The sequence below is a fragment of the Bison bison genome, unplaced genomic scaffold, assembly GCF_000754665.1.
Source record: "Bison bison bison isolate TAMUID 2011002044 unplaced genomic scaffold, Bison_UMD1.0 scf7180017864453, whole genome shotgun sequence".
NCBI lineage: Eukaryota > Metazoa > Chordata > Mammalia > Artiodactyla > Bovidae > Bison > Bison bison.
Window position 1 is genome coordinate 1,650,437 of NW_011495015.1, and position 9,191 is coordinate 1,659,627.

The following is a 9,191-nucleotide window of genomic DNA, read 5'->3' on the forward strand; positions in this document are numbered from 1 at the left end:
CTCGGTGTCACTGAGGGAAACGCTGTGCGGCTTTGGCACGGGCCCGTCCTGCTTCGCAGCGTTCAGGGGAACGGCTTTGCTGGGTTCCATGTCGTTCTGCATCACAAAGATAGCAGGCGGGGAGTTTATCAACTGACAACTCTCCTTACTGGTTTTAAACAAAACTTAAACTCCACATCCTTGTCCAAGAAATTATTTACACAGCAAGTTCTGACAGGTTTCAATTTCATTATTAACGGTTTTAAAATGTCCAACATCTGGTCCCCTGTGACCAGTTCTACAGGACAACAGTGAGCACGAGTGGTCACCAAGGTCCGAGCACGTGGCTCCCTGCTCTGCACCCACCTCCCACCCCAGAGCAGCGAGCATGCAGCTCACATCGTCCTCCAAGATTCTTTCCTACCACACCTCAAAGTCTGGGAGAGCAAGAGTCACTCGTCTGTGCGTTCACCCCTAAACCCAGCACCCCAGCCAGTGGTCACTCAACAAGGACACTGAGGGATGCCTGCCCGGATCCACACACAAAGTTCACGGTCAGTGCTGATTCTGCAGCCCAACTGAGGTGCCGGAGGGCAGGGGGATGCAGTCGCAACCACTCAAATGAAATCAGACCACCTAAGAGAAATGCGTGAGAGAAAACCCAAGTTCTGTTCACAGAAAAAAGTCACTGGAGGACCTGGAGCCTGAAGGGGAGATAATGAGCACAAACACGTGTCATGGGGAAAAAGCAGGCAGGGAGAGTCCGCCTGACAACTGCGCTCAAACATGAGTGGCCCCCACGTTTATGAAGTAACACTCCCTGCTGTAAGTCATCAGATTCAGTACAGGGCCAAAGTGGTGCTCTGGCACTCTAAATTACAACCCCCGCGTCTTAAGTCAGGCCAGCACTGACCCATGTGACCCGGCGGGCCCCCAGGTGCCCTGAGCCTCAACTGGACACCTGTCCACCTGAACCTCCTCTCCACCTTCAAGCACCCCAACAGGACTAGCACAGCAAGTCTTGTCTTCAATTAAAATTTTACTTGCTAAAAATTTAACTTTTCAGATAGCAAGATATAAACTGCTTTATTCAGATATAAAATTCTACCAAAAACATTTTCAAAGTCAACTTTACGGCAGGTTCCACAGTACTCACCAGAGGATTTAATTACAGTCAACACCTGCCACAGCATCCCAGTTCTGGAATTCACACTGAGTACAAGTGGGGACAAGACATACTTCCTATGAAGGGGTTGTGCTCTGATTGCTATGTCTAGATCCATGTAAAAATGAACACCACTGATTATACTGAGGTCCCAGTCAACACTCAGATCCCCCTCTCTCTCCGAAGCATCCCCGCCGGGCCGGGTACAAGAAGCTTGCTTCATGATCCTCTCTGCTTCTGTGCGAGCCTCCTCCTCCCTCTCTCCCTTTCCAGCCAAGCCCCTCAGGTCTGCTAAAAATCCCGTTTCAGACGATGGTACCCTCCACCAATAGCTTCTCTCTTCCTTTCCTTCATAGTCACTAGAGTTCACTTCAAAATGGCTTCCCAAGACTTCTCACTTTCCACCTGAAAGCAGCCCAGCGACTGGGAACCAGGATGGCACACGGCCTTCCTTCCTCCATGAAGACCAACGGTCCACAATACCACAACTCGGGGAAAGAGTATCACCCTCATGCCAGAAAACTAAGAAATTAACAGGAGATACAAAAGGTCAACCAAGCAAAGACAAAATTAGAATGAGGACTCATCAAATTCTTCCCAAATGGCTTTTTATTTTTGAACAAATTTTTGAAATTCTAGAAAATTGAGAATATAAGAGAGGAAATTACCTCCCATTCTCTCATCAATTCAACATAACTATTATTCCTGTATTATCTTCCAATATTCTTTCATATGCATGTTTTATAAACTCAGCATACATTTAACTTTTAAATCTTTCTTTATTCATTTATACGTACATCTTTTAAGTGTCATTCTAAATGACATGATGTCACTAAATACTATTCTGTGCCTTACCAAAGTTACTTAAACATTTCACTCTTATTAACATCTGATGGGAAGCTCCCACTCTGGGATTTTAAATACCACCTCAACTGACAGCATCTCACAGTGACAGAATGAGATCTTTTAATTGAAAATTTTCCTTAATGTAGTTATATTGCCTTTATAAGGAAAAGGAAAAGAAATGTCATGACCAATCTGTGGTGCATACATGTTAAAGAGTAGAACGCATGGGATAATAGTGAAGCCTAAACACTTGTCAGAAGTGAGCCCAACAGGTCATGAGATAGTCACACTGAGTACGTGCACACACACCCTGTGATCACAAGATTCAGGTCCCTACAAACCAGTCAGCACACACAGCAGGGGAAAGGAAATCCAATTTACTGATTAACTACTTTACAATGGAAGCATACAGAAGCTAACTCGGGGTGGCTAAAGAAGGGTTGAGTGGGGGGCGTCACTGGTGTGGGACAGGCTGGAGACACCAAGGCTGCTGGGACCTAACTACAGGCTCCACTGCATGGTCCCTCCTCCAGAGTTGCTTCAGACGCTCCCCCAAAGAGGAGATGGGTTCTTCTGAACCCGTCTGGACACCAACTGGAGGCATTCAACAAGCTGTGACGCCAAGCAGCCAAGGAGCAGTGACGCTGCGCACATCTAACACTGCAACTCGGAAGAGACTCAGCAGTCAAGGCCATGGTACCACGAAGAGCATGCTGCCCTGTTTCACATGACTCAGCCTATCAGCAGTAAGCCCCTCCACCTAGGAGATGAATTTACCGCTGTACTTTTTAGAAAGCCTCCTTTAGAATCTCAGTTCCAATAATACTCTGAATTATTCCCTTTAGGGATAATTAGAAAAAGTGAGGGCTTAGGGGCTGCCAGAAAAGGAAAGGTGCGATAAAAGGCAAATATGGTTTCTGCACTGAAGCCCTGGGATGGACAGAGGAGGGAAAGAACGCACACCGGGGCAACACTCGTGGCTCCTGGGGGAGTGAGGGGTCCAGGGCATGTACAGGGGGTAAAGAGCAAAGCCCAGAGCTGCAGCAGGAAACTGCAGGAGGCTCAAATAAGACCTCAGCTGAGAGGAGGCAGTGTTGAATATAAAGTTACCAAAATATCAATACATCTGCAGTCTAAACTAAAATCACAAAACTGTTAGAAAGTATTAGGCCTTTAGAGAAAGGAGTAGGTTTTGAAGCCTTAGTGTACGTGTTCTCTGAAAGCCAGAGCTCCCCAGAAGCAGGAAATGCGAGAGAGAGGCAGCCTACGGCACCAGGGACACCCCCAGGAGGTCAAGGTCGACAGGTGTGCCAGTGTCGTACTCAACTGGATGTTAGGTGCACACAAGCATACACAAAGGCGCACACACAGAGACACTAATAAACTCAAATGTGACCTCAGATCTGTAGGGCTCCTGCCACCATTCTCCCCCGGGGGCACCAACAGTTAAAGGCAGTGACCGTCAGCTGCATGGGACAGATGTGAGGCAGAAATCTCACTGATCTTTCTTATGTATAAACATAAAACACCTGCCTGGAGAGTGACATCCACCAGCTCCTCCCCCTTGACTGACACCTGCTGCCCCCATCAGATTTTTCCCAGAAGATGCTCCCCAAACCTCAGCGACAGTGAAAAAGCATGCCCACTTCATAATAATGCTCCCATTTACACTGTTCTGCTCACGACTGGGATGTTAAAAGAGAAGAATTTGTATGCGTAGTTTTTAAGTGACTGTGGTTCTGCTGTCATTTTAAACATAGCTGAAATTTTCAGTTCTAGTTACTGCACATAAAACACTCACAATAAATACCTCGCACGTGCTCAGTGACTACGTCACCGTGATCAGTGACACTGGCAGACTCGTCTATCTGTCAGCTCCCTGAAACAAACCTTCTGCTTCTCCTGTTTGAACACACTGAAGGCCCTGGGCTCATTCTTCGCACTATAAGTGGTAGGTGCTGTGCCTGTGCTGTTGATGCTGCTCAGCGGAGCGACGGCCACGGCGGGCCCTGGAGGAGCGTGACCCTGAGGTGCAGGGGAAACACAGTCTCAGATTCACACCGAGCTCTGACCACTCCTGCGAGGGACTGGGGATGACTAACACAGAGATCATTAGGCTCTCAACATTCAACTTATTCTATAAAGACGTGTCAAACATAAGAAATAGTAATAAATAATAGTTATGTTAAAGAAAAAGTACCTTTTTGAAGTTTTTCTATGAATTAGCTACAATCAACTTGCATTACGTTCACTAAACTAAATGCATAAACCTTATTAACCTTAGGCCAGCCTCATGTTGTCCTAGAATGAGGACCTTCTACCTGCGTGGCTTCCAATTTTTGTTACTAATGAATACTTGTCAATACCTGAAGAACAAGCACTTCAGTTTTCTTACCTTTGAAAACACTCAACTTGAATAATGTTTAAATTAAATAAATTTTTCCAAGGGTTCAAAAATTACAATATATTTATACACTTCTGTTTTCAGCACAGACACCCCTCCCACAAACACAAACATGCGCGTGCACACACCCCTACCTGCCTCCCAGGATCAAAACACAAACACACACAGAGCATTCTAGCACACCATTGTATCTCCATAGTTCTCTATCTTCTCAAATTCCTTTAACACACTTAAAGATAATACCATACAAAAAGGCTGTAGCAGACTCAAATAATACTTACTGATATCCAGGTCACTATACATAACTATGATAAGACCTCTCCATCTTACTTGATAATGCACTGTCGCCAATCTGTTCTTTATCTCAACAGAAAATAATGCACACTTAATCATAAAAAATCTTTATACACAGGACCCCTGAGGTTCCCTTTCTTGACTGCCCTTCAGTCTTCATTATGATAAGTATTTTTTCCTTGAAAATAACATTGTATCATAAAGCAAATGTCATTAACAGATGTTAAATGGAGGGCTTATAAATGAAATGTAATACTTTTTTAAAATTTGGAAAATGTCAAGTCAAGTTGGTGGCCTAAAAAAAAAAATTTTATTTCAACAGAATTAAGTGATCAAATATCATTACTAACAAGTTAATTTAAAACCATGAACAGTAACTGGACATCAGATTTCACAATACAGAGATAATCATAACTAACAAGCGTTAATAACTCAGACAACTGCGCTTGCCATGAACTTACTAAAACGCACCACCAACGTGCTCAGGACCCTGAGGACTGGGGGCCACAAGTCTCAGTGCCTAAAAGCAGAACTGGCCAGGAAGTGTTAGTAACAGGACCTCTTTTCATTCTAAAATGAAAGGTTTCTTGGACTCCTAGACCATTCTAGGTACGATCCAAATCAGAGACCTATTTCCCAAAAAGAAGCCCATATTCTAATGATGGTTCAAATACATTATGACTGTTTCATCACAAAAATGACCTCCCTAAACAATAGACAAAAAAATACATGGACTCAACCACTATACTAGCACCCTTCCTACAAGATAACCAAAACCTTCATTTTCTTAGTTATATATTTGGCATCAAGGCTCTAAAAACCCTAAGGAAATCAACAACATAATAACATACTCTTTTCCAACTGCCTTTAGGAACAGCAAACGCCAAGAACTAACAGCACACCTGAAGAGACACGGATCCTCACACAGCGTGCCGTACCTCATGTGCTTAACTGACTGTCTACTTCTTTGGGGTGGCTCAGGGAGGTGGGTGAGGGGCTGCGGGCAGGGGTGAAAGGGGATGGGGTACCAAACGTTAAGACACACTGAGTCAACATCACAACGCTGAGACTTGCTGCCTACACCAACTCTGAGAACAAAGTATAACAACTATGATAGCTACCGCACCATCTATCAGCTTTGGATACTAACTAAAGCTTTCTAAATGGATTACTAAAGGTCCTAAATTCAGATGGGCAACTCTTCAGAGTGAATGTGGAAGGGGCCGCTAACTGGCATGGGCTTCTCTTCAGGTCCACACTCTAAGCGCTGAACACAAGGCGAGTGCCATCTGGACAGAGTTGTGTATTAAACCACAGGCTGTCACCAGCAACCTGGTCAAGACTAAATTGAATTTTGTGGAAATTAACACACTTTTAAAAACATATAAACGAACAAACTAAATAAGAGGTGAAACCATGTCACCATTGGAATTTACTACACAATAATCGTACTACATACTAAAAAATGTTTCGTACTTTACTTCTAAAAATACATGCTACTGTTTTCAAGTGTGTTTTCCTTGAATAAGGGAGTGTCCTCCTTAATCAATTTGTGTAGACAGCATTCAGCTTCATATGGCACCTAACCAATTTATCTGTAGTAAACTGACAAACTTTATCTATGCAAACCACGACTCAATGATGCCCTAATTCCCTAATAAACAAAGTTCTTACTAAAGTGAAGATACATATACAGAAATGGGGTATGAAGTAATTTCATAACTGTACCTATGGCTGTTAGAAAGAAAGTAGTATGTCAAAGACACTATGATCTTAGAGCAGTTTCATTAACATCGTCTGTAGTTAACACTGAACTGGAGTGGCAAGATTCCATTAGGGTCTTACCAACAGGGTCTCATCAGTAGATGAATAAAGCATTAGAAAAGAGGTGTTTCAAATGTACTTTTACACACAGGTGTGTGTATCCATACATATATATAAGGTTTCATCCTTAACCATTATAACAAACACACAAAAACTTTGTATTTTTTATATTATAAACATTCCAGGTTTGGTTACTTTGACGCTTCACATTTTCTATAAAGATTTTGACACAAGGGAAAGCTGACACCTCAACAGGAAGTCACTAATCAACAATTCAGATGGCAGGTCTGGGGCAGGCTGCACCCACTTCAGTGATCCCTGTGTCACAGGGGTTTCTTATAGAACCTGCAGGTTAGCAGCACCACAAGAATGAGTTTAAGCAGGAACAGTTTCCAAACGAGTATTTTACAGAACACCTGGTACCAACATGGAAACTCTAAGGGGCTGAAACACAAATGAGTTTAAGTCTGAGAGTCCACAGAACACAGCAAAGAGGAGAAAAGGAAGGAGGTGGCAAAGCTAATGGAACATATCGTCAGAAGGACACAGTGAGTGGAGGCCTCTAACCTAAGAGAAAGACTGAGAACTCCGCCCCTGACTGTACCAGCAAGCATCAGATGAGCGCCACGTACTTCTAACACAATGAGGCAGGAGTGACAGAACCACCACTACCCAACCTTCAGTGAATTAATGGACCTAAACCACGTCTTCTCACTTTCAACTCTACTGACATTTAGGGCTAGAGAATCTTTGCTCTGGGAAAGGTCCTGTGAGTGTGTTCCTGGCCTCTACCCACTAGCTGTCTGTAGACACCCCCCTCCCCCGCCACCCCAATGGCTGTGACAACCAAAAATGCCTCCAGACATGGACAAATGTCCCCTGGCTGGGAACCACTGTCTACACACCAACAGCTGCTAGCTTCAAAACAAAAAAGACACTATGTGCCTCCCTGAAAGAACAGATAATCATCTATACAGCAGTCCTGCCCTCTCCCTCACCAGCAAAAAATAAGCCTCAATTTAATCCAGTCTCTAGATTCGATTACGGGAAATACCAAAAACAGCAGAAAAGTTAGATGACATCTGAAGGATGCAACCAACAAAAGCCAGGCTACAGGCAACTCTATAGGACAAACCTGATTCAATAAACAATGTTCAAGAGGAAAACAAGGGAATATACAGTTTAAGAGTCTTAAGAAACATATCATCCAAGAGCAGTATGTTTGATTTCAAATCCAACAAACTACAAACGTCCAGATGACACTTGTGACTCTGCCTGGCAGTGTGATGTTAATGATGCATTAAACTTTCAAAGACTAACGACAGTGGTGGCTTCACTCTTCTACTCTTCTTAATACCCTTCGCTTTGAACAATATATACGGAAATAATAACGGATTGAAATTAATTCATTAATTATGTCTGAGATGTGACTTCACACAGTATGTGAGATGGGAAGTGATGGAGATGAGAGAAAATCAAGCTGGTTCACAGAGGTTAACTTACTGTTCATTTTTCTAGGTATTTAAAGGTTTCATAGTCAATTGCTTTTAAAAACTCATTACCTTTAGCAAGTATCCCCTATAATTTAATTGGTCAGTAAAAACTATACTGCAAGTCCAAGTAGTTCAATAAGTGAACATCCTTCTACAGCCAGTATATCAAGCTCAGGATCAGCCACTCTCTGGCGAACTTTGAAATTGCTGAACACACTCCAGGTTACTAACAACCTGCTCTGGAAAACTTTTAGGACCAAACTACTTTGGCTTTAGCTCCATGGTGCGGGGTTCTGAGCTCACCACGCAGTATCTGTTCAAGCCTTTAGCAGACCCAAAGCCACTCTAGCTGGATAATCTGGGCTACACCTCTGTCTGGTGCCCCTGCTACTTCCTTCCCTGTTTAAGGTGGAAGATGGCCGGGCCCATCTATCAGAGTCATGTCATTTCCCTCAATCTCTGGTTTGGTTTCCAATACTACCTGGGTCCCGGCCCTTTTCAGATTATAATCTCAAATGCTCTCCAATCCAGAGCATAAGAGAAGCCCAGTTGAAAGACAGCTCTGTGCTTATTAAACAACTGTAAAAATCATAAAGCTCATAAAAGTGAGAAAATACCCAAATGTGTTTTTAAAATAAGTCAGCCCTATTCCAATGAACGCTGCCTCCTGGAACACATCTGAAGGGAAGGACAGCCTGTGTGGAAGAGATACCTGCAGCTCCATGTTCACACAGCAGCAGCATCTACGACAGACAAGACAGGGGGCAACCTAAGTGCCCATCAAGAGAATGGATGAATCAGCTGTGGTGTATACGCACGGACTGGAATGCGTGTATACAATGGAATATTATCCAGCCATTAAAAAGGAAACCCTGCCATTTGTGACAACATGGATGAACCTTAGGGGCATTATACTAAGTGAAGTGAGAGAAAGACAAATACTGTATGATGAGCTCACTTACACATGGAATCTTAAAACAACAACAAAGTCCCAAACTCTCAGAAACAGATTAGGTCTGTGGCTATAAGAGTCGGGTATGGGGAGGAGCAACTGGATAAAGGTGGTCAGAAGATACACACCCCCAGATAAACAAGAACTGGGGATGTAACATATAGCATGGTGACTACAGTTAACACCACTGTGTGGTACACTCAACACCTTTTAAGAGAGCAGATCCTAAGAGTT

At 43.4% G+C, this 9,191-nt stretch overlaps 1 protein-coding gene across 1 annotated transcript in view; it reads right to left on the minus strand.

The window, feature by feature from the left end:
* Positions 1-9,191, minus strand: part of VAPA (VAMP (vesicle-associated membrane protein)-associated protein A, 33kDa) — a 17,611-nt gene that overhangs the window by 1,359 nt on the left and 7,061 nt on the right. Inside the window, exons 5-6 of the mRNA XM_010859115.1 lie at positions 3,881-4,015; positions 1-96 (exon numbers count right to left, since the gene is read on the minus strand). Coding sequence (XP_010857417.1) covers positions 1-96; positions 3,881-4,015 — 231 coding nt within the window. The remainder of the gene's footprint in view (positions 97-3,880; positions 4,016-9,191) is intronic.